We start from the raw sequence: 24087 nt of genomic DNA, 5'->3' as shown, positions 1-24087 counted from the left end.
AAGAATTTCTTTATCTAAATCTAGCTGTGAATGAATTTGGTCAAACATAGTTTCAAAGAGAATCTTTCATCCCCAGGTCATTAAAGTGAAACCTGATGTGAGCAGGAGTGAGGGTCACATGGAGGATTCCTATTGGTGGGAGGTGTCACCACATAGCCCAGGAGTCAGTGGGTTTCCTCGCATCCAGCTTCTCTGACTTTCTCTGTTGTGTGTCTGTCTCTGCTTCCCCAGCTCGGAGCCTGGTGTTTTCCCACTTAGCATCTTCTCTGAAGGGACTCTGGACCATCCGGGCATACAAAGCTGAACAGAGGTTTCAGGAGCTGTTCGACACATATCAGGATTTTCACTCAGGTCTGTAAGTTTCTGGAAATAATTTCAGATGGGATGTGCTGCCTTCTGAGGCCTGACCTCCATCTCAGGTGGCCTAGTAGGCCAGCACCTCTCTCTGTGTCACCTGCATGTCCCCCTCTGCACACCCACCTTGCCCACCCTTTCCTCTCAGCATCCCCTCTGTGCTCCCCTCTTCCCCGTCACCCCCTGCTTTTCTCCCCTGACTGGCTTGCATTGTCCTTCCATCACTGTGCCCTGTGGACTTCTGTCTCTTTAGGGCAGGACTCAGTAAAATTTTGTTTTTTGCAAAGATCCGGATAGAAAATATTGTAGGCTTTGTGTGCTATACTGTGTCCATTGCAACTACTCACCTTGGCTGTTGTAGCACAAAGACAGGTAAAGATAATACATCAGTGAATGGCTGTTTTCCAATAAAATTTCCTTTTCAGAACCAGGTGGTCGCTATTCTTGTCCTCCAGGCTGTAGTTTGCCAACTCTTTTCAAAGCATGGAGGGTAGCAGACACGATTGATGAAACTAATTTCCTGATTTGCCACCCACTTGATTATACCTTGTATCGGTGAAGCTGTTTTTCCTAGGTAGAAAATTCAGAATTTCCTCTAAGTCTGTAAAATCCTGGTCAAACTTTTCAATTGTTACTGCATTTTGAAAATAAAATGGCATTTTGAAAACCACATGCAGATCCTGTTAGCTGATGGTCATGTAGATACTGGCTCCTAAGAATAAACACTGCACGGCCCTGTGGTGAGTGTAGAAGGTGCTGGAAACAGTGTGAGCTGTGCTCTCTGCTGTCAGAGAGCTGGGAGCAGTCGACATATGAGAGGATGATCTTCATGCTGAGGCCCAGCACTGCAGAAAATGCACCAGTGAGATGATTTTCCATCTTCCTTCTTGTGATCATATTTCTGTTGATAACCTGTGGGTTGAAGTTTTCAATGCTTGCTTCCTGGACTGATTCCTGTGTGTCCCATACCTTGCCTTGGTTTTCTGGAATCTTCAGGTTCCTTGAATGTGTGACTTTGCTGTCCTACCTTGTGTAAAATCTTCTGTACCTCAACTGAGGAAATGCTCTCCCTCATTAGAAGCAGCTAACGTGGTTTTACTATTTATGTATTACGCTTATTATTTTTCACAAACCCAGAGGCTTGGTTCCTGCTTTTGACGACGTCCCGATGGCTCGCTGTGTATCTAGATGTCATTTGTGCCGTCTTTGCCACTGTTGTTGCCTTTGGGGCCCTGATCCTGGTAGAAAGTAAGTAAATATGTGAATATTTGTAGTATGTTTACAGTTTATAGCTTTGTAGTTATTAAACTCTTGCCATCTTGTCTAATATATACTGTTTGGTTCTAATGAATTAGAACCAAATTCTAAGTGTTTGCAGTAAGTGACTCTACCATGTGGTCCATGTGAAGTCATTTGTGTCTTGAGAACTTTTATTTTTTTTTTCCATTTACTTATTTATTTACAGTAGGTTTTGGTTGAGACCTCCTTAAATTTATTTTTGATTGGCATGTGGTTGATTTATGATGTTGTGTTAACTTCAGGTGTACAGCCAAGTGAATCTGTTATACATATATCTACTTTATAAAAGATTCTTTTTCCATGTGCCGTGGACATTGGGGTCCATGTATCTTTTTTTTAAGTAATTTGCATTTTAATTAACTTCAAATAAATTGTCGTTTAGAAAAGAATTTCTGTTCTGGACTTTCAGAATCTTTAAGAGCAAAGACCAGATATGAAAGTGCCTCCAGCAGACCTGTGGTGTCTTGGGCCCCTGCTTTAGCTGGCTCAGATTATTCTTTTAAATTTTACTGATTTACACAGTTGTCTTAGTTTACGGTGTATAGCTAAATGAATCTGAAATATGTATACATATATACACTCCTTTTTTGATTCTTTTCCTATATAGGTCATTACAGAGTTCCCTATACTTTACATTTATTTCTTATTAATTATCTATTTTAATATTTTATATATAGTAGTATGTATGTGTCAATCCCAGTCTTTCAATTTATCCCTCCCTTTCCTTATCCCCCGGTAACCATAAGTTTATTTTCTACATCTGTGACTCTGTTTCTGTTTTGTAGATAAGTTCATTTGTTGTCTTTTGTTATAATTCATGTATAAGCAATATCATATTCTGTGTTTCTCTGTCTGACATACTTCACTTAATCTCTAGGTCTATCCATGTTGCTGCAAATGGCATTATCTGCCCTTTGTTATGGCTGGATAATATTCCATTGTTTATATGATACCACATATCTTCCTTACCCATTGCTCTGTTGATGGACATTCAGGTCGCTTCCATGTCCTGGCTATTGTGAATAGAGCTGCAGTGAACATTAGGGTGCATGTACCTTTTGGAATTATGGTTTTCTCTGGATAGATGCCCAGGAATGGGCTTGCTGGATCACGTGGTAGTTCTGGTTTTAGTTTTTAAAGGAACTTCCATATCATTCTCCATAATGAATGTACCAGTTTACATTCCCAGCAACAGGGTAGGAGCAATTCTTCACATCCTCTCCAGCATTTATTGTTTATAGATTGTTTGATGATGGTCATACTGACTAGTGTGAGGTAAGACCTCACTATAGTTTTGATTTGCATTTCTTTAATAATTAGAGATGTTGACCATCTTTTCATGTGCTTTTTGGCCATCTGTATTTCTTTGTTGGAAAGTGTCTCTTTTAATCTTCTGCCAATATTTTGATTGGGAGTTTTTTTATATTGAACTGCATGAACTGTTTGTGTATTTCAGAGAATAATCCCTTGTCAGCCACTTTGTTTGCAAATATTTTTCCCCATTCTGTAGGTTGTCTTTTCAGTATTGTTTATGGTATTCTTTGCTGTACAAAATCTTTTAAGCTTAATTAGGTCCCGTTAGTTTATCTTTTATTTATTTATTTTTTTTAGTTTATCTTTTATTTTCATTACTCTAGGAGGTTGATCAAAGAAGATCTTGCTGAAATTTGTGTCAGAGAGAATTCTCCCTGTGTTTTCATCTAAGAGTTATATATTATCTGGTGTTACATAGATGTCTATAATCCATTTTGAGTTTATTTTTGTGTATGATGTTAGGGAGCGTTGTAATTTTATTCTTTTACACATAGCTGTCCAATTTTCCCAGCACCACTTATTGAAGAGACTGTCTTTTCTCCACTGTATATTCTTGCTTCCTTTGTCTTAGGTGACCTTAGTTGCGTGGGTTTATCTCTGGACTTTCCATCTTGTTCCATTGATCTATATTTCTGATTTTGGTGCCAGTAGCATATTGTATCAGTTACTGTAGCTTTGCAGTATAGTCTGAAGACAAGGAGCCTCATTCTACCCAGCTTCAAGTTTCTACTTTGTTTTTCTCAAGATTGCTTTGGCTTTCCATGGTATTTTGTGTTTCCATACAAAATGTAAAAGTTTTTGTTCTAATTCTGTGAAAAATGCCGTTGGTAGTTTGATAGGGATTGCACTGAATCTGTAGATTACTTTGGGTGGTTTGTTTGTTTGTTTGTTTACTATAGGTCTTTGTTGAGAACTTTTATCTTTTTATCTTTCTTTAAATTGGTTGAGGTCCATGCAACTGTAGTAAGCTGACCTTCTGAACATTCCAGGTAGTGTCCTGTATGTGGATGGAGAGAACCAAATTTACTATTAAGCTTTGTGTTCAGCTTAGGGTTTAGGTCTAACTTTAGGGCTCCTTGGATCTCTTAGTTGTAGGTGTCTGGGGTACTGGGCAGAGAAAGAGTCTCTGTAGCAAAGAACGGTGTCCTCACTGCTGTGTGGGTACCAGATGAGCAGCTGTTGGGGTGCATGGCATGAATTCACCTTCCCTAACTATTCCATAGTAATAACCCTGAATCACATTCTTTGGTAATGGAACAATAAGAGTAATACTTTAGATTTAAAAGCACTGATTCTTAGAACCCATTGCCTTGTTTTTGTGGTTGCAACTGCAACTACATTGGATGTAGAAAGTGAAATTATACAATGAAAATTGGAGCCGTAAGAACAAAAATCTGAAAAATGACATGTGAAAGTGAAAGTCACTCAGTCGTGTCTGACTCTTTGTGACCCCATGAACTGTTGCCTGCCAGGCTTTTCTGTCCATGGAGTTTTCCAGGCAAGAATACTGGATTGGGTTGCCATTTGCTTCTCCAGGGGATCTTACTGTCCCAGGGTTTCCTGCATTGCAGGCAGATTCTTTATGAATTGAGCCACCAGGAATGACCTTGAATAATGGTATGACCCTCACCTATAAAATACTGTAAAGTGTATCTCAATCCAGTTGGAAATAATAGGATAAATGACAGAAATCATAAGGACCTACGAGAATCAGAAGAGACTAGGAAGAGCAATAATACACAGAAGAACTGTACAGAAAAGATCTTAATGATCTGGATGACCATGATGGTGTGGCCACTCAGCTAGAGCCAGACTTCTTAGAGTGTGAAGTCAAGTGGGCCTTTGGAAGCATTACTATGAACAAAGCTAGTGGAGGTGACAGAATTCCAGCTGAGTTATTTCAAATCCTGAAAGGTGATGTTGTTGAAATGCTGCAGTCAATATATCAGCAAATTTGGAAAACTCAGCAGTGGCCACAGAACTGGGAAAGGTCAGTTTTCATTCCAATCCCCCGGATGGGCAATGCCAAAGAATGTTCAGGCTACCATAAGATTGCACTTATTTCTCATGCTAGTAAGGTTATGCTCAAAATCATTCAAGCAAGGCTTCAACAGTACATGAACTAGAAACTGAGATGTACAGGCTAGGTTTATAAAAGGCAGAGGAACCAGAGAACAAACTGCCAACATTTGATGGATCATACAGAAAGCAAAAGAATTCCAGGAAAACATCTGCTTCATTGACTACACAAACACCTTTGATTGTGTGGATCAGTTCAAACTGTTGAAAATTCTGAAAGAGATAGGAATGCCAGACCACTTTACCTGTCTCCTGAGAAACCTGTATTCAGGTGAAGAGCAACAGTCAGTACCAGACATGGAACAATGGACTGGTTCAAAATTGGAAAGAAGTATGACAAGGCTGTATATCGTTACCCTACTTATTTAACTTATATGCAGAATGCATTATGTGTAATACCAGGCTGGATGACTCACAACCTGGAATAACAATTGCCAGGAGAAATATCAGTAACCCTAAATAAACAAATGATATCATTCTAATGGCAGAAAGTGAAGAGACTGAGAGTCTATAGTAATAAAATATCCCACTCATAGAAAGAAGAATTGATGTTTTTTAATTGTGGTGCTAGAGAAGACTCTTCAGAGTCCTTTGGACTGCAAGGAGATCAAAGCAGTCAATCCTAAAGGAAATCAGTCCTGAATATTCATTGGAAGAACTGATGCTTAAGCTGAAGCTCCAATACTTTGGCTGCCTGACATGAAAAGCCAGCTCATTAGAAACCCTGATGCTGGGAAAGATTAAGAGCAGGAGGAGAAGGGGATGACAGAGGATGAGATGGTTGGATGGCATCACCGACTTGATGGGCATGAGTTTGAGCAAGCTCTGGGAGATAGTGAAGGACGGGGAAGCCTGGTGTGCTGCAATCCATGGCATCGCAAAGAGTCAGACACAACTTAGTGACTGAACAACAACAATATTGTTAATGCTTTCTAAATTCATAATATTTTTACAATTTACTTTCTCATTTGGCTCCATGGGTCTTAGTTCGGACATGCAGGATCTTCAGTCATTTGTGACAGGCAGACTTTAGTTGCAGCATGTGAGCTCTCAGTTGTGGAATGTGGAATCTAGTTCCCTGACCAGGGATCAAACCTAAGCCCCCTGATTGGAAGCTTGGATTCTTTTTAGTTAGTGGACCACCAGGGAAGTCCCTCATAGTGTTTTTTTTTTTTTTTTAACTGTATTATTATCTCAATAAACAGAAGTAATATTATGAGTAATACTATCATTACATGCAAATGATTTAAATGTTATAAAGAAGTCTTCTCAGTACTATATATAAAATAAAACTAAAAATGACCTGTATTGCAAAGAGAACTCTAGTTGATACTCTGTAATGACATATATGGTAAAAATAACTTTAAAAGAGTGGATTATATATATATATGTGTGTGTGTATATATATATATATATATATATACCTAATTCACTTTACTGTACACCTGAAACTAACACAGCTTTGTAAATCAACTATATTCCTGTAAAACTCCTAAAAATAAAGGAATCTTCTTTGTAAAGTGACAGAAGGAACTGTGTGAGGGGTTGAGAAGGAGACTGACTTTATTCCTCTTCTTCCTCACTTAGGTTTGAATCCTGGGCAGGTTGGCCTGGTCCTGTCTCTCACCCTCACACTCACGGGGATGTTCCAGTGGTGCGTCAGGCAAAGTGCCGAAGTGGAGAATATGGTGATGACTATCTTTCCATTCTTAGCATTTTCAAGTCTCCTTGCTGTTAAATGGCATAAAAGCAATTCTTATGTAAAACAGTAAAACTATTATTTTTACATCGTACTTAACAAAGTTTTTTAACATTCTTCTTCATCTGCTTACAGTTAATGTAAAATAATATATATATATATATAAATCTTTTCTCAGTCTTATGTGTGCTATGTCAGAAGGTTTTATATTCATCACAAGCTGTCCTCAAATACAATGAATGTCTCTGTAGGAGGGAGGTTCTGAAATCCTGGAGAGAAGCTAATTTCTTAGAAGCTTGTTTATTTTTGTTTCTTAATAGGTTATTCCTCATATTTTGTAAAATAAAGAATTCAGTTTTTTGAGGTTTATTTAATTAATATGCTCCCTTCTTCTGCCCCCTCCCCCATTTTATCACTTATTCATGTATGTGTTGAACACCTGAATTTTCTGGTGGCCCTTCTTTCTGGTAGGATAAGTGCCCTCTCAGAAAGTGCTCTCAAAGATGTGGAGTCATGGTTGTTTAAGAGGCCTTGGTCAATATGTAAATTATGCACTTTTGAATATTTACAGCTTCTCCTAAAGGGAGAAAAACAATAAAAATGAAATCTTTCCACTTCTCTCTTCTAATAGAATAGAAAATGATTAATAATTAAATGGAGGTTTGATGACCATCCAGTTCTGTTATCTATAACACATGGCCCTTCTATAGCCACACATTACTGATTGGTGTCCATAAATATTCTATTCTTTGACAAAATGCTCTTGTTTTTTCATTCAGGTGTGAAAAGTGGATCAGTATAATATTGCCATTCATTTCTCTAATTCTTTTGGTGTTAATGTAAAGTTGAAGGAAGTGGCTGTAAGTAAAAGTATTGAAGATGACGAACAAATTTGCAAATCATCCAAGGCCTCATGAAACTCCTGTTTATGTCCTTTGTGGATGCTAAGACCTGGGATATTCTGAACCATATAAAATCAGATATAAAGATAAAAAAAGCAAAATGTCTCATTTACAGCCTCTGAACATCCATAAACAAGACTCTGATATTAACTCATGTGATGTCATATGTGTTTCAGATGATTTCAGTAGAAAGGGGGATTAAATATACAGACCTTGGGAAAGAAGCACGCTGGGAATATGAGTATCGTCCACCACCTTCATGGCCCCATGGAGGAGAGATTGACTTTTATATTAACTTCAGGTACAGCTTGGCTGGGCCTCTGGTACTGAAGAAACTGAGAGCACCCATTGACCCAAGAGAAAAGGTTAGTTTAAGCCATTTGCCTCTAAAATCCAGCTAAAGTTTTAGCACCACATCTGCTTTTGGTTTCCTTGCCAGTGTGTCGGGGTAGCGGGGGCAAGGAGGTGGGGAGCGGGCGGGGGAGGGCTCTTTGTACCTCATGGATGCAGATTAGATCAGTGATATGTAGGTGAATCTTTCTTGGAAACTGACCACGGAATGGGGGTACAAACATTTTTTATCCCTTGCCTGTATTGTGAACTCCCGCATGGTGGTTGGTGGGCCCTGGGCTCCTGGGCTCAATTTTAACCTGATCCAGGACATGATAGGAGAAGGCAGTGGCACCCGACTCCAGTATTCTTGCCTGGAAAATCCCATAGATGGAGGAGCCTGGTGGGCTGCAATCCATGGGGTCGCTAAGAGTCGGACACGACTGAGCGACTTCCCTTTCACTTTTCACTTTCATGCATTGGAGAAGGAAATGGCAACCCACTCCAGTGTTCTTGCCTGGAGAATCCCAGGGACGGGGGAGCCTGGTGGGCTGCTGTCTCTGGGGTCACACAGAGTCAGACACGACTGAAGCGACTTAGCAGCAGCAGTAGCAGGACATGATATGTGACACCTGATTATTCACACAAAGTCTGAGAAGTCAGTCCTAGGTCCCTGTCCCTAATTCTCCACTATCTTCTTTCCATCTTTTCTTCTTTGTATTTCTGAAATCTTCTCTTCCTCCCACGGTGCCCTCTGTTTGTAACCTGCTCCTGTCTCTTGGTCTTTTCTGTAGACTTGTCCTCCTACACATCCATGCTGAGCTGCCATCCCCCTGCCCTCCCCCCACAGATTGCTTCTTTCTTTAGCACAGAGCTGATCCTTACTGGGCTGGGAGAGCTGCTGCTGGAACCAGAGCACAGCCCTAAATCCACTCCAGCAGGGGCCATGGGATGAGCTCATTGTTACTAGAGTAGAGCCCAGAATCATGACTCAGTCAGGGGTGAGGAACCAGGGCCTCTGATGGAGGCAGGGCCTAGAGATTTGCTCAAAGTCAAAAGCAAATTGAACAGAGCAGGGAAGATCCACATGGGAGATGGCAGAGAGACTTGTGACCTGAAACGGCCAGTGTCTATGTCTGATGTGATGTTCCTTTATACTCAACTTGAGGCCCTTGGCCTGGAACAGGGCAGAGTCTTGAAGAAAAGAATAAACCAGAGCAGACAAGTTGATAGGAAGCTCTTCCCCACCTCCCTCTGCTGCCAGAATGTCTCTTGACTTACACACACCACTACACTCTGGTTGTGTGTAGGTTCTCCCAAAGCACCACATCCTCCGAGCTTCCAGTGTGCAGTCTGCCCTCTACCTCAGAGACCTTCCCCTCTGTCATCTGGATGGTGAAAGTCTCCTCATTTTCTGAGTTGACTCTAATGCATCTTCGAGGCCCTCAATTCTTCCTTAGTGTCTTATATACTCTTTGAAGGTAGCATTCACAGGACAACTATGTTCAAAGCAGCCAAAAGTTGGAAGGAACTAATCCTTACAATGAAATATCCAATGTTTAAAAGGAGGAAAATTATGACCTATGGCTGAACCTTGACAACATCTTGCTAAATGAAATGTCAGACATGAAAGGAACAAATACTCTGATTCTGCTTATGTGAGGTGGTGAAATTCTATGAATTTGACACAGAGCGGTCAAATTCAGGAAGACAGGAAATAGGATGGTGGTCTCCAGGGACTTGGAGAGTGGCAATGGAGAGTTGTTTGTTTAATGGTTATAGAATTTCAGTTTTATGATGCAAAAAAAAAAAAAAATTCTCAAGCTTGGTTGCACAACATGTGAATGTAATGAACATTAAACCATCCACTTAAAAATGGTTAAGTAGTTAAATTTTATGTTATGTGAACTTTATCATAATTAAAATGTAAGAGAACATCTGTGTAGTGCTTTGTAATTTGAGGTCTGTATCTCATGGTACCTTGAGGCTTTTTAAAATCAAGGAGCATCTTATTTTCATCTTTTTTGCCTAGAAAGTGGCATTTTTCAGGGCATAGAGAGGGTACTGAGGAACTGCTGTCTGCAAGGGTGAGTAACACACAGGTGTGAGCAGCCAGTAACCAGAACATACACACAAGACAACTGCATGAACAACTGAAAGAACTGCTCTTTAACTCTTCCCACCACAACCCCCTAGTGGACTATAGCTGTAATTTAATGAATGATACTCTTGTAACATGAAAATATATATTCAACTTATTGCCAAAAGGATACCCAGGGAGCAGCTTCAGTTAGTTGCAGCACTAAAAGTGACTCATAATTATTTCCAGTTCCATCCTAGTTCAGGAAGAAGCTGAGGATTGTTTTGTTGGGAAAACATTAATCACAGCTCTTGATACAATCCTGTCCCTGAGAGCACTGTAGGTGATGTTAGCTTACTCTCAGACAATGTGTCTGTCAGATTTCCTGTTGTAAATGTGACTGTTAATTTGCACTTGTCTTAATTTTCCCCAAAGCCATAAAATAGGAATTATTTAAGAAACTCTGCAGTATGACTTATGAACATAATAGATTCTATTCTTCCTTCTTAAAAACTGCAAATCATAGGATTTTTGAGATTCCAAAATGTTTGAGGGCAAATTGAATTTGGAAACTGAATTAATGACTGTGGTAGTTTGGCTTTTGATCTCTGACTTGGTCTATTCCCAGTATCACAGATCAGTTCAGTCATTCAGTTGTGTCCATCTCTGTGTGACCCCATGGACTGCAGCACCAGGCCTCCCTGTCCATTACCAACTCCCGGAGCTTGCTCATACTCATGTCCTTCAAGTTGATGATGGCATCCAACCATTTCATCCTCTGTCGTCCCCTGCTGGCTTAATGTTAGCTTCATTTCTGTGTTTGGAAATGATATTCATGCAGTGTGTTCAGGAAGTGATTCTACTCCACCTGTGAACATCCCAGGTTCCCTCTTCTGCTAACCTGTCCTACCCCATCACTCTGGGTCACCCCTTTGGTGTTGAGTTTGATTGAAAGAGAATGCTGCAGGGGATGTGGGAGTGAGCCCGCCCAGCAGAAATGGGGCTTTATTCTCTTTCCATTGTTTCCTCTGCTGTCCTGATTCCTGAAAGTTAGAGTCAATAGGAGAATGTAGTAGGTACTACATAGAATTCTAATTCATGGAAAAAATAAGTAAAAATAAAGACCCCAAATGAGGTAAATAGCACCTTAATCTTCCCAGTTAGATTCTGAACACTGGTTGCAATTTTCATTTAGATGGTTTTGTGGTTGATTTAATGATTTTAGAGTTCTGGGACATTTTAAAACATTTTTCCAAATCTCCAGATAGAATGGTTTTGGTTTGTTATTTTTTCTTGCTCAGAGCTCTTACTTCTATAATACACTTTTAGAGATGCTTACTAGACCTTGCTGTAATGTGCAAAAATATTAGTTTCCTACATTTTCTCCTTTTTTACATAGTATCTCCTCAGCAACCCCTCTCCTCACTCCCAGATTATCCCACTTCCCTTGCTGGCTTTCTAATTCCTTGTGACTCAGACTGTGGTGTCAGGGCCAGCAGCTCCTACATCTCCTGGAGCTTTCTAGAAATGCAGAGTCTCAGGCCCATCCAGACCTTTTCACTCATTTGAACAAGACCTTCTGGTAAATTCCTTTCTCTCTCCCATAGGCATTTCTGATGAATGATAACCTGTGATTTCTATTAAGCATCCTTTGACAGGTTAAAATTGAACTCAAGAATTACCCAAGTCCCTGTTATGACTGAGCATGAGGCTCTAGAAAGTTCTGTCCACTTCCCCTATAGATTTACTTACTTTCATATTCTGAAAATTGCACTTATACTTTATAATTCAACTCTATGTGATTCCAATGCATTTCTTTGCATCCTCTCAGTGGAGTCTGTCTTCATCACGGGCAGTTTTCATCCTGCTATCTGTCCTTCCCCACACCAGCCTCCTGCAGGGACTGGAGGGATTTCCCACAGGCTCAGCCCTGTCTGGACCTGGAGTCAGAGACAGCCCTGCACAACAGTGTACGTGTGGCTCTTTCACCACCTGATGGGATCAAAAATGAGTCTTGCTCCCCAAGCAGGGCAGGAGGTCTGTTTGGTTTGTCTCCTGGGGAACCATTGCCCCACTTGGCTGCAGGTTTCTCTTCTAGCCCACCTGGGGTGCTGGTACTTCCTGCTGACAGCCAGCCCACCTGACCTCAAGTACTCTCTCTGCTTAGTGATGTCATCCCACTCACTGTGTTACATGTACCCATGTCCACATCATGCTTCAACTCTCTGGCCACAGGATCTCTATGGTAGGACTGTTCCTTTAACTGCAGCTACACCTCTCCCCACTTTTTCTGTTATAGCTACCCAGACACATGATAAGATACCAGGCCATCCAGGTTTAAGGAGTTCAGCAGCAGAATGGAAAAGAGGCTGACAGATGTGGGTTTGAGTCTCATCCTATGACTTAATGGACTCTGAAATTTCAGGCAGACTAATTTATATTTTTAATATTTTTTTTTATTTTTTAACTTTACAATATTGTATTGGTTTTGCCATATATCAACATGAATCCACCACAAGCCTCAGTTTTCTCTTGGAAAAATGGAATTGATAGGACCTAACCCGTAGGCTTGTTGTACAACTTAAACAAGATAAGACATGTAAAGCACCCAGCACATGGGTCAGAGTAAATGCTTGACCAATGATGGTTGTTAGTTTTTGTACTGTATAAAATGACTATAAACACTTACATGGTGGAAGTTGTTGTCTGTCCCATGAGAATAAGGTGTTGGCCATTCAAAGTTTTGTCTATGGCTGTAGGATCCATCTGCCATGTTTCTCTTTCTCCAACTTATCATATGTCTAAATAATATGGTGATATTTTTTCCATAAATTTCTCTGGCCTGATTAAAAATCTCAGCTTCCTGCAGAAGCGTCTTTGTCCCAGGGCTCCACAGGGAATACAAATAAGAAAAAGTCAAGTCTAGTACAGATCCTGCTGTCAACATATACAGGTGAATTGAAGACACAAGAAAATGGCTACATTAGTTTTGTAAGCTAGAAGGTGGTCAGAATATTTATAGAAGTTTAGGAAAAGATAATACAACATCTGTTAGTATTTGGATAAGCACATATAGGGTACAGGGAGAGCATTTCTGAAGTATCAGTCATGTGATACAGACTTGGTGATGAGTGGTCAGGGCTTCAGCAGGTGGAAATGCATGTGAAAGGCATTCTGGGAGGTGAGACCAACATGAGCAAAGGCACGATGCCCTGATCCAGTGAATGAAGGACCAGGCACCTGCAAGGCATTCAGGGAAAAGAACTACCAGGTGTGTAACACACATTTTTACATTCGACCCTCACAACTACCTAGTGATGCCAAGGAAGCTGACTCATGTACATGAAGGATGGAGAAATCAGTGGGGACAGTTCTGTAGAAGAGATGTCCTGGGGTGGAGTGACACAGAGCTGACCTTCGGGGGTTTAATCTGAGAAGTGAGAGCACGTGGACCCTAGTGGGCGGGTGTGAGGGGCAGGAAGCCAGGAGCTGTTGTGTTTCCATTAAGATGTTCTGGGAAATTGACTCCACTTTTCAGAATCAAACTGATATCAATTAAAACAAAGCTATAACACCCAGGTTTATGAATGTGCAGGGAAACAGGTGGAAGTTGAAAATGGTATTATTTTTCTGGAGGACTAGTTTGGCAATACTTAACAGCTTTCTCTTAAAATGTACATACCTTATTCTCAGCAATTCCACATCTGAGAATGTATCTGAAGAAAATAATTAAGGTTGTTTGCAAAGATTTAGCTTCAAGCATATTTGACACAGAGTTATTTATGATAGCAAAATATTGGAGATTGGCTAAATATCTACCAGTAGGAGTCTGTTAAATAAATGACCACATATACTGTAATACTATGTAGCCATTTAAAATAAAGATTTTTATGAAATTCTAAATGAAGATACATTATAACAGTATGTTCATACTAATCCTATTTTGTTTAAATATGTGAATTTGTATCTTTAAGAATACATAACACAAGTCTGGAAAATAAAAACATCAACATCTTAAGATTGGTTTTATCAGACTTCTAGGGTATATCTAGTCTTTATTTACTTTTCAATTCATTTGCACTGATTATGATTAAGAAAAGAGTTTGTTTTATTTTGTTTTTTAAAAGATAATGCATCCTGACTCTCAGGTGGTGCATGTGGGCCTTAAAATGAGGGTTTGAGCCATGAAACGTTGCAAGAGTAGAGTCTTCAGGGCTTGGCAGTATGCTGGACTCAGGGAAAGCTGGAAGTAAGGTGGACAGTTGTGCCTATGAGTCTGGGAAAGAAGTAGAGTGGATAAGTCAGAGGAAGTGGCTGTTTTGTGTGGGGCATTAGATGTTGATCATGTCAAGTTTGGTGTGTGAAGAAAGACCCAGGAACAAGTGTCTAACAAGTTGGTGTGGTCGTCAGAGATGAATCCTGGCCTGGTTCCCTGCACATTCACAAACCTGCGATTTATAGCTTCATTTTATTGGACATCAGTTTAATTTAAAAAAATGGAATCACTTTCCCATGACATCTTGCTGAAGACACAACAGCTCCTGACTCCCTGTCTTACACTTCCCATTCTGATCCAAATGGTAGTAAAAACAGAAAGGAGCTGTTACAAACCAGTTAAAATATGATTTTTTTCCAAGTGTCTTTGGTGTTAGGAATGTAAACTTACTGATATTGGTGACACTTTCTGTGTGGAATTTGCAAAACCCATTGGTGACCAGATAAGACATTCAGACTATGTTAATAGGTTTAATGATTTACCTGTAGAAATAGCCAGAGCCAGGTGTTTTTCTTTCTTTTTTTTTTTTTTCCTTTGAGTTGCCTTTGTTGGAGGGGATGTGTGGCCACATAGCATGTGGGATCTTAGTTCCCTACCAGGGACTGAACCCATGTCCCCTGCAGTGGAAGCTCAGAATCTTAACCACTGGACTGCCCGTGAAGTCCCTTGTTTCTTATTATTCTCCTCGCTGGAGTTTGGAGCTCACAGTCCTGTGGTCATGAGCAGCCCTCAATGCCCCTGCATATCTCAGCCCATTTATCCAAAGTCTACAGATGTTCCCATTTGCACAGATGGATCAGTGTCAGTACAGCTGATAACGTGGGAACATGCACACATTCTCATGGATACAGTTGTCACCTGTGTCTTAATGTGTGTTGATTTACATATGAGAACACCCAGACAGACACACACATATTTTTGTTGCACTTCACAGATAATGCTGCTTTTTTATTTTTTTAACAAACTGAACATTTATGACAACTCAGTGTTGAACAAGTACATTGGCACCATTTTCCCTACAGTATTTGCTAAGTTCATGTCTCTAACTTCATGTCACCGTTTGGTAATTCTCACAATATTTTCAAGCCATTTTATTATTATTATATTTGTTTTTCTGATCTGTGATCAGTGATTTTTACTGTTACTATGCAATAAAGGCTTAGATGATGCTTAGCATCCTTTTAGCAGTCAGTATTTGAAAATTAAAGTATGACTATTGTTTTTCATACATAATGCTATTGTGCAGTAAGTAAACTACAACATAGTATAAACATAATTTTTTACAAAATAATTTTGTTTATCTATTTTTGGCTGAGCTGGGTCTTTGTTGCTGCTCTGGTTTTTTCTCTAGTTGCAATGAATGAGGAGTCACTAGTTGCAGTGAGCAGCTCTCTAGTTGCTGTGCACAGGCTTCTCACTGCGGTGGCTTCTCTTGTTGCAGCTTCCGGGTCTAGGGCGTGTGGGCTTCAGTAGTTGTGGTGCACCTTCTTAGTTGCTCTGTAGCATGTGGGATCTTCCTGGATTAGGGATTGAACCCATGTCTCCTGCACTGATGCATATTAGTCACTCAGTCATGTCCAACTCCATTGTGACCCCATGGATTGTAGCCTGCCAGGCTCCTCTGTCCATGAAATTCTCCAGGCAAGAATACTGGAGTGGGTTGCTAGTTCCTTTTCTGGGACATCTTCCACACTCAGAGATCAAACCTGAGTCTCCTGCATTGACAGGTGTGTTCTTTACAACTGAGCCACCAGAAAAACCCCAGTCTTACCATTAGTGCACTGGATTTCTCCCTGCTTTTGTTTTAATGACTAGACTGACACTTGACATGTATCTTTCCAAGGTGCAATTGCAAGTATTAATTTGTTTATAAAATACCTTTTGAACTGCTGCAGTGAAAGGTCCCATATAAGTAGCAAATGTTGTGTTGATGTTGACTTTATTATGTGCATTTTGTCTACTGTCCTCTGTCTTATTTTAAGATATTTCCTTTCAAGATATAATATAATTAAGGTATTTAATATTAGGAAGTTTTTTAGTTTTTCTACCAAAAAATAATTCTTCTTAAATAATAGGCCTTTGAAAAAGTGAATACTTGCTTATGTATAATACTGCTGACTGTACTTGTTGATATCTCCATAAAATTAGTCACATAATTCTCCAGGCTGTAGGAATAAAGCTAATTTAAAGGCTGACTTCTTATGGACCACTTAGGAGATCGCTGGCCTTTCACTGCCAGCAGATTATCATTTTTAACTCTTCTTGGGACTAGGGGGCTCCCAACCAGGGGACAGTTGTCAGTGTCTGAAATTTTTGGTTGCCACAGTTTATTTAGGGGATGCTACTGGTATCTAGTGGGTAGAGTTCAAGGCTACTGCTAAACATCCTACAATACACAGGACAAGCCCTCTTCCCCCAAGAATGCATTATCTGGCCCATAATGTCAACAGTGCCATGACTGAGAAACTTATAGTCTACTCTTTATATAGAACTTTTAAAATTCGTCATCAATAACCAGCATTTCTCCCAGGTTGGTTGCATTTTGTTAATTCTTACTCTCTCCTGGACCTCTTTACAGCTTGGCATTGTAGGAAGAACAGGGGCTGGAAAAAGTTCCCTCATTGCTGCCCTTTTTAGATTGTCAGAACCTGAAGGTGGTGTTCAGATAGATGGGATCTGGACAACCGATATTGGACTTCATGATTTAAGGAAGAAAATGTCAGTTGCACCTCAGGTATGTGCTCACATGTTCTTTTCATAAGCCACCTAAGTTTACTTATTTTTTATTTTTATTTTTTTTTCAAATTAAATGAAAGGGTTAATCCTTTTTACCCCTAGTAGAGCATATTTTTAGCAGTAGGTATTTTCAACAGATGCTTTCATCATATAGTAGGTTTTGTTTCTTTGTTTATTCATTAGTTTTGTGTGCATGTGATTTAATAATTTACTGAGATGGATTTCTGGACTCAGGTTCCACAATTTTATCCACTCATAACCACATAATTCTGAGAACAAAAGGATAAATTGTTTGTTTAGCTCTGGAGAGGTTCCTATAGGGAAATGCAAATTTTAAGTGTCTTCCAGATAGAGCTTTGCTGTAGGAAATGAAGACATCTTTTCAAAGTTGTTTATGTCCCTGGAGGGTGTTCTGTGAAAAAGTGGGGCTTTGAGAATTGCAAAGTGTATGAATACTATGGGAGACTTTGACAAATCAGCCATTAATAAATAATTTTCTCCAGGCAGTCAGTGCAGAATAGTGAGGAAGAGAAAGGGACTTGGAATTCCACCTCTGTGCTCCTCAGTTTTCTCTGTCTTACAAGGCAGCTAACAATACCAACCCTTAGAGCTGTTCTGAGGGCAAAATAGGCCAGTGCATGGTATAGAGTGCTTCACACTGAGACCCAATGTGTGGCTGCTGTGATGGTGGAGCATCGAATTGGCCATCTCTCCCTCAGCTCTGATTCTGTTTTCCTTTCTTCTGCTTCTTAAAGAAATATGCCTTTCAGAGAGTGTGTTGGAAATTGAATTATACGCACATAGAAGCTCCTGTCTTTCCTTGTTGTTTATCCACTCAACACACTTTAGTGACTTTTTAGTGAGCAATTACCATCCTCCAGGTATACTGTTGTTCAGTTGCCCAGTCGTGTCTGACTCTTCGTGACCCCATGGACCTCACCATCTTCCAGAGTTTTCCCAAGTTCATGTCCATTTCGTACGGTGATGCCATCCAGCCATCTCACCCTCTGTTGCCCTCTTCTGCTTTCAGTCTTTCCCAGCATCAGGGTCTTTTCCAATGAGTCAGCTGTTTGCATCAGGTGACCAAAGTATTGGAGTTCAGCTTCAGCATCAGTCCTTCCAGTGAGTATTCAGGGTTGATTTCCTCTAAGATTGACTGGTTTGATCTCCTTGCAGTCCAAAGGACTCGCAAGCGTCTTCTCCAACACCACAGTTCAAAAGCATCAATTCTTTGGTGCTCTGCTTTCTTTATGGTACAGCTCTGACAACCATACATGACCACTGGAAAGACCATAACTTTGACTAGACAGACCTTTGTCGGCAAAGTGATGCCTTTGCTTTTTAACACACTGTCCAGATTTGTCATAGCTTTCTTGCCAAGAAGCAGTCGTTCTCTAATTTCATGGCTGTAGTCACCATCCACAGTGATTTTAAAGTCTGTCACTGCTTCCACCTTTTCCCTTTCTATAGGCCATGAAGTGATGGGGCTGGAAGTCGTGATCTTTGTTTTATTAATATTTAGTTTTAAGCTGGCCTTTTCACTCTTCTCCTTCACCCTCATCAAGAGGTTCTTTAGTTCCTCTTCTCGTTCTGCCATTAGAGTGGTATAATCCAAATATCTGAAGTTGTTGATGTTTCTCCTGTCAGTCTTGATTCCAGCTGAAACTCATCCATCCTGGCATTTCTCATGATGTTCTCAGCATATAAGTTAAATAAACAGGGTGACAATAAACAGCCTTGTTGTACTCCTTTCTCAATCCTAAACGCGTCAGTTGTTCCATGCAGTGTTCTAACTGTTGCTTCTCGACCTGCATGCAAGTTTCTTAAGAGACAAGTAAGATGGCCTGGTATTCCCATCTCTTTAAGAGTTTTCCACAATTTGTTATGATCACACAGTCAAAAGTTTTAGTATAGTCAATGAAACAGAGGTAGATGTTTTTTCTGGAATTCCTTTGCTTTCTCTATGATCCAGCGAATGTTGGGAATTTGATCTCTGGTTCCTCTGCTTTTTCTAAACCCAGCTTGGACATCTGGAATTTCTTGGTTCATGTAACGCTGCAGCCCAGCATGAAGAATTTTGAGCATAACCTTATTAGCATGGAAGATGAGTGCAATTGTCTAGTAGTTTGAATACTCTTTAGTACTGCCCTTCTTGGTAATTGGGATGAGAAATGACTTTTTCCAGTCCTGTGGCCACTGCTGGGTTTTCCAAATTTGCTGACATACTGAGTGCAGCACTTTGATAGCATGATCTTTTAGGATTTTAATAGTTCTACTGGAATTCCATCACCTCCACTAGCTTTGTTTGTGCATGCCAAGTCGCTTCAGTCATGACTGACTCTCTGTAGAGCCTGTGGACTGTAGCCCACCAGGCTATGGTCCATGGGATTCTCCAGGCAAGAATTCTGGAGTGGGTTGCCATGCCCTCCTCCAGATGATCTTCCCAACCCAGGGATCAAACCCATGTCCCTTATGTCTCCTACATTGACAGGTGGATTCTTTACCACTAGCGCCACCTGGGAAGCCCAGCTTTGTTCATGGTGATGCCTTCTAAGGCCCACTTGACTTCATACTCCAGAATGTCTGGCTCTGGGAGAGTGACCACAGCATGGTGATTATCTGTGTTATTAAGGTCCTTTCTATACAGTTCTTCTGTGTATTCTTTTCATCTCTTCTTGATCTCTTCTGCTTCAGTTAGGCCTTCACCATTTCTGTCTTTGATTGTGCCCAGGTATATAGCCAAGGGCAATGTAGGCCAGGTGTCCTGATCTTCCATCCTGCCCTCTGTTTTGACAGATTTGCTTTTTTGTTTTAATTGTGAAGTTTTGTTTTTGTACTCCATGATCATCTGCTAATCAAACAAAGCTCAGAAAAACACCCTCTTGAGGTGGGAAACAGAGAAGAGATGAGACACAAAGAGCCAGGGGAATGTGCTTCGTGGATTGTGAGTGTAATGTGCCCTGAAATGTCTGTTTATTGGGAAGCATTTCAGCATGGCACCCAAAGGGAAGGAGAACGTGGGCTTGGGCCTTATGACTGAGTACAGCTGTTGTTACCTACCGGTGGCCTCTAAAATGCCTGAAATTACTCTAAGTACTCTTGTTTTTTTCTAATTAATTTATTTTTAATTGAAGGATAATGGCTTTGCAATATCGTTTTGGTTTCTGCCGTATATCAACATGGATCAGCCATAGGAATACATATGTCCCTCCCTCTTGAACCTCCTTCCTACCTCCCACCTCATACCACCCCTCAGGTTATCACAGAGCACTGAATTTGAGCTCCTTGCCCTCAATACAGCAAATTTCCACTGGCTATCTAATTTTACATGTGGTAATGTGTATGTCTAAGTACTTTTGAAACCAAGATATACTTTACAGACTACAGTGAAATGCCACCTCACACCCCTTAAGACATCTATCATAAAAGAAAAATGAAAGGGAGAAAGAAAGAAAATGGGTTGGCAGTATCAGCAAGGATATAGAGAAATTAGAATCCTTGTTTGCTATTGGTAGGAATATAAGATATTGCAACTACTGTGGAAAACAAGTTAGTCATTTCTTGAAAAAGTTAAAGATAGAATTATATGATCTAGCAATTCTGCTTTGGAGTATAAACCCAAAAGAATTGAAAGAAAGATCTTAAAGTGATACCTGTACATGCATGTTCATAACAGCATTATTCTTAGTAACAAAAAGGTGGAGGCACCCAAAGGTCCATTGACAGATGAATCGATAAACAAAATGTAGTGCATATGTGTACACAATGGTGTATTATTCAGCCTTAGAAATGAAGGAAATTCTGACTTGGGCTATAACACAGATGAATCTTGAGGAAATTAAGTGAAATAAGCCAGTCACAAAGGACAAACACTGTATGATTCTACTAATATAAGGTACCTAGCGGCACCCCACTCCAGTACTCTTGCCTGGAAAATCCCATGGACGGAGGAGCCTGGTAGGCTGCAGTCCATGGGGTTGCTAGGAGTTGGACACGACTGAGCGACTTCACTTTCACTTTTCACTTTCATGCATTGGAGAAGGAAATGGCAACCCACTCCAGAGTTATTGCCTGGAGAATCCCAGGGACGGGGGAGCCTGGTGGGCTGCCGTCTATGGGGTCGCACAGAGTCGGACATGACTGAAGCGACTTAGCAGCAGCAGCAGCAGCAGAGTACTAAATTCATGGAGACAGGAAGTAGAATGGTGGGCACCAGGAGCTGCTGGAAGTGGAGAGTTGTTGTTTAATGGGTACAGAGTTTCAGTTCTTAAAGATGAAAGAAGTTCTGTGGCTGGATGATGGTGATTGCTGTACAACAGTGTAAATGTATTTATTACCACTAAACTGTGCACTTACAGGTGGTCAAGCTAGTAAATTTCATTTGTAGTTTACCACAATTAAAAATTTTTTTCAAAGGTATCCCTTTCAGGAAAAATGGAAAGAGCTTTTTAGCACATTCAGTCTCCTTTCATGTTGATATATGGCAAAACCAATACAATATTGTAAAGTAATTAACCTCCAATTAAAATAAATAAATTTATATTAAAAAAAAGAAATGCCTGTATATATTACATGATAATAATAAAAATAAATTTACCATCAAAAAAAAAAAATAAAGGTTCTCTCTAGCTATTAGATTCATGACTTGTAGTTACAGTAGAAAATAAATGAGTTTAGATTCCCAAGTTTTGTGTTTTGATGGTACTCATCTCTTAAATGGCCAAGTGAGATTAGTTAGTAGAAATAAAGGGCATGTCTGTAAAGTCCTTTCATTTCCTTTGATGCAAAGCTTTATAAACATGCCCTGCCTTATTTTTAAAGCTTCTTAATTGGAAAAAAGTTGTATGCTTGTGTACATAAAATAGATCAATAAAGAAAGAAATAACTTCAGAAGATCCTTGGCTCTGCCAGTAAAGCTTGGAAGCACATCTGAGCAAAGACTAAACATGATTTTGCATCAATGTGGTTTGGTTCTGTTCTGTTCTGTTGATTTCCACCCCTCCTTTGAGCATGTTCAATGTACACACTCCAGAGAACATCCTTACAAAATAGTGCCAAGCTTTGTATACATGTAGAGTCCTCTCTATATGTCTTTGTCTCCAAGGTACAATATTGGTTGATAAAAGAGGGAGTATCTGTAGAGAACTTGCAATGTGCAAAGGTTTCCAGGAAATCATTCCAGAGGCAGCCAGGGATAAAATGTTTGGGTAGACCGAGTGTCAATGTGACCCAACAATTTTATTCCTGCTCTGCCTCAAAGGACTTTGGGGCCTTGATGACATCACTCAGCTTCTAGACTTCAGTGTCCTCATCTTTAAACCAGGCCTGGGAATCATTGCCACACAGATTTGTTGTGAAGATGTATCTGGGCTTCCCAAGTGGTGCTAGTGGTACAGGACCTGCCTGCCAATGCAGGAGACATAAGAGATGCAGGTTCAATCCCCGGGTCAGGAAGATCTGCTGGAGGAGGGCACGGAAACTCACTCCAGTATTCTTGACTGGAAAATCCCCTGGACAGAGGAACCTGGTGGGCCACAGTCCATGGGGTCGCAAAGAGTCTGACATGACTGAAGCGACTTAGCACACACAACTGGGTGAGATAAGGTTTGTGCCCATGTCTGGTTCTTGGGAATGCTCATCAGAAACTGTTATTATTCTTTGATTGGGTTATTGGCCTTTGCATATTATTTCTGCTTAACTAAAAAGAGTAATACTTTCCGGAATGACTTTACTCTTTAATTTCTCTTATGTGTTCATGGTACTTGGTGATTTTCTTTATATTTACTGTTTAGAGTATAAATTAAATTGTTTATATACATATAAATAGTAGAGCAAAGAAACAAAAATAAAAAAAAATAAAAACACACAATAGGAATTTAGGGGAAGAAATGTATCCAACATGGTATCTAATGTTTCCATCAAAAGCAAGAAGAGAGAATAACACTTTTTTGTACTTTGATTTCATGTTCCCCTCCTAGCAGCTTCTTTCCTGATCACAACCCTGTACACATTGTTACTTATCAGTCCTCCACCAAGACCTCTGGCCTTTTTTCTCAGCCCTCCCCACACTCTTGGCTATTTTCTTCCTCTCCTTGAGGATCTCCTTGAGGATACAGAAATCTATCTCTCATTTCTGCTCCTCTGTGCTTATTACAGTCCCTGACAAGTTACACGAGTACTGATAAGAATTCCTAATATTTTTGAAATCATTAACATATTTTAACTCCTTATCCGACCATTTCCTGCTTAATCCTCACAATTCTGTTGTTATCTTTACCTGACAGATTTAAAAACTGAGGCCTGGGGGGCTTGTCCCACTTATCAAGTAAGGGGCAGAGCCAGGAGTCAGATTTTGTGTGTGTCTGATTATTTTTTCACAGTGTTTCAATTGTATAGCAAAGTAGTAGTGTGTATTTCTTAAGCACAGATTTTTAACTTATCCTTCTCCTCCACTCTCTTCTTTGGTAACACTTAGTTTATTTTCTATATTTTTAATCTGTTTCTGTGTTGTAAATAAGTTCATTTCTATCATTTTTTTAAGATTCCACATATAAGTGATCTCATATGATATTTGTCTTTCTCTGCCTAACTTATTTCACTTAGTCTCATAATCTCTAGGTTCATCCATGTTGCTGCAAATGGCAATATTCATTCTTTTTATGACTGAATGATATTCCTCTATGTGTGTGTGTGTGTGTGTGTACATCATATCTTTATCCATTCATCTGTCCATGGACATATCTTGGCTATTGTAAGTAGAACAGTTGTGAAAACTGGGGTGCATGTATCTTTTCGAATTAGAGTTTTTATGTTTTCCAGATATTTGCTGAGGAGGGGAATTGCTGGATTACCCAGTAACTCTTTTTCAATTTCTTAAGGAATTTCCATATTGTTTTCCATAACAGCTGCACTGATTTACATTTCTACCAACAGTGTAGGAGGGTCCCCTTTCCTCCACACCCTCTCCAGCATTTATTATTTGTAGACATTAAACGATGGCCATTCTAACCATTGTGAG

General features: G+C 40.0%; 1 protein-coding gene across 2 annotated transcripts in view; it reads left to right on the top strand.

The window, feature by feature from the left end:
* Positions 1-24087, top strand: part of LOC129624676 (ATP-binding cassette sub-family C member 4-like) — a 169568-nt gene that overhangs the window by 111009 nt on the left and 34472 nt on the right. For both annotated transcript variants that reach the window (XM_055542844.1, XM_055542845.1), the window contains 5 exons: positions 232-351; positions 1492-1602; positions 6634-6734; positions 7824-8012; positions 16912-17067. In XM_055542844.1, coding sequence (XP_055398819.1) covers positions 232-351; positions 1492-1602; positions 6634-6734; positions 7824-8012; positions 16912-17067 — 677 coding nt within the window. The remainder of the gene's footprint in view (positions 1-231; positions 352-1491; positions 1603-6633; positions 6735-7823; positions 8013-16911; positions 17068-24087) is intronic.

Source organism: Bubalus kerabau, chromosome 12, assembly GCF_029407905.1.
Source record: "Bubalus kerabau isolate K-KA32 ecotype Philippines breed swamp buffalo chromosome 12, PCC_UOA_SB_1v2, whole genome shotgun sequence".
Classification (NCBI taxonomy): Eukaryota; Metazoa; Chordata; class Mammalia; order Artiodactyla; family Bovidae; genus Bubalus; species Bubalus kerabau.
The sequence above is the reverse complement of the archived record's forward strand: the minus strand, read 5'-3'. Positions and strand labels throughout refer to the sequence as shown.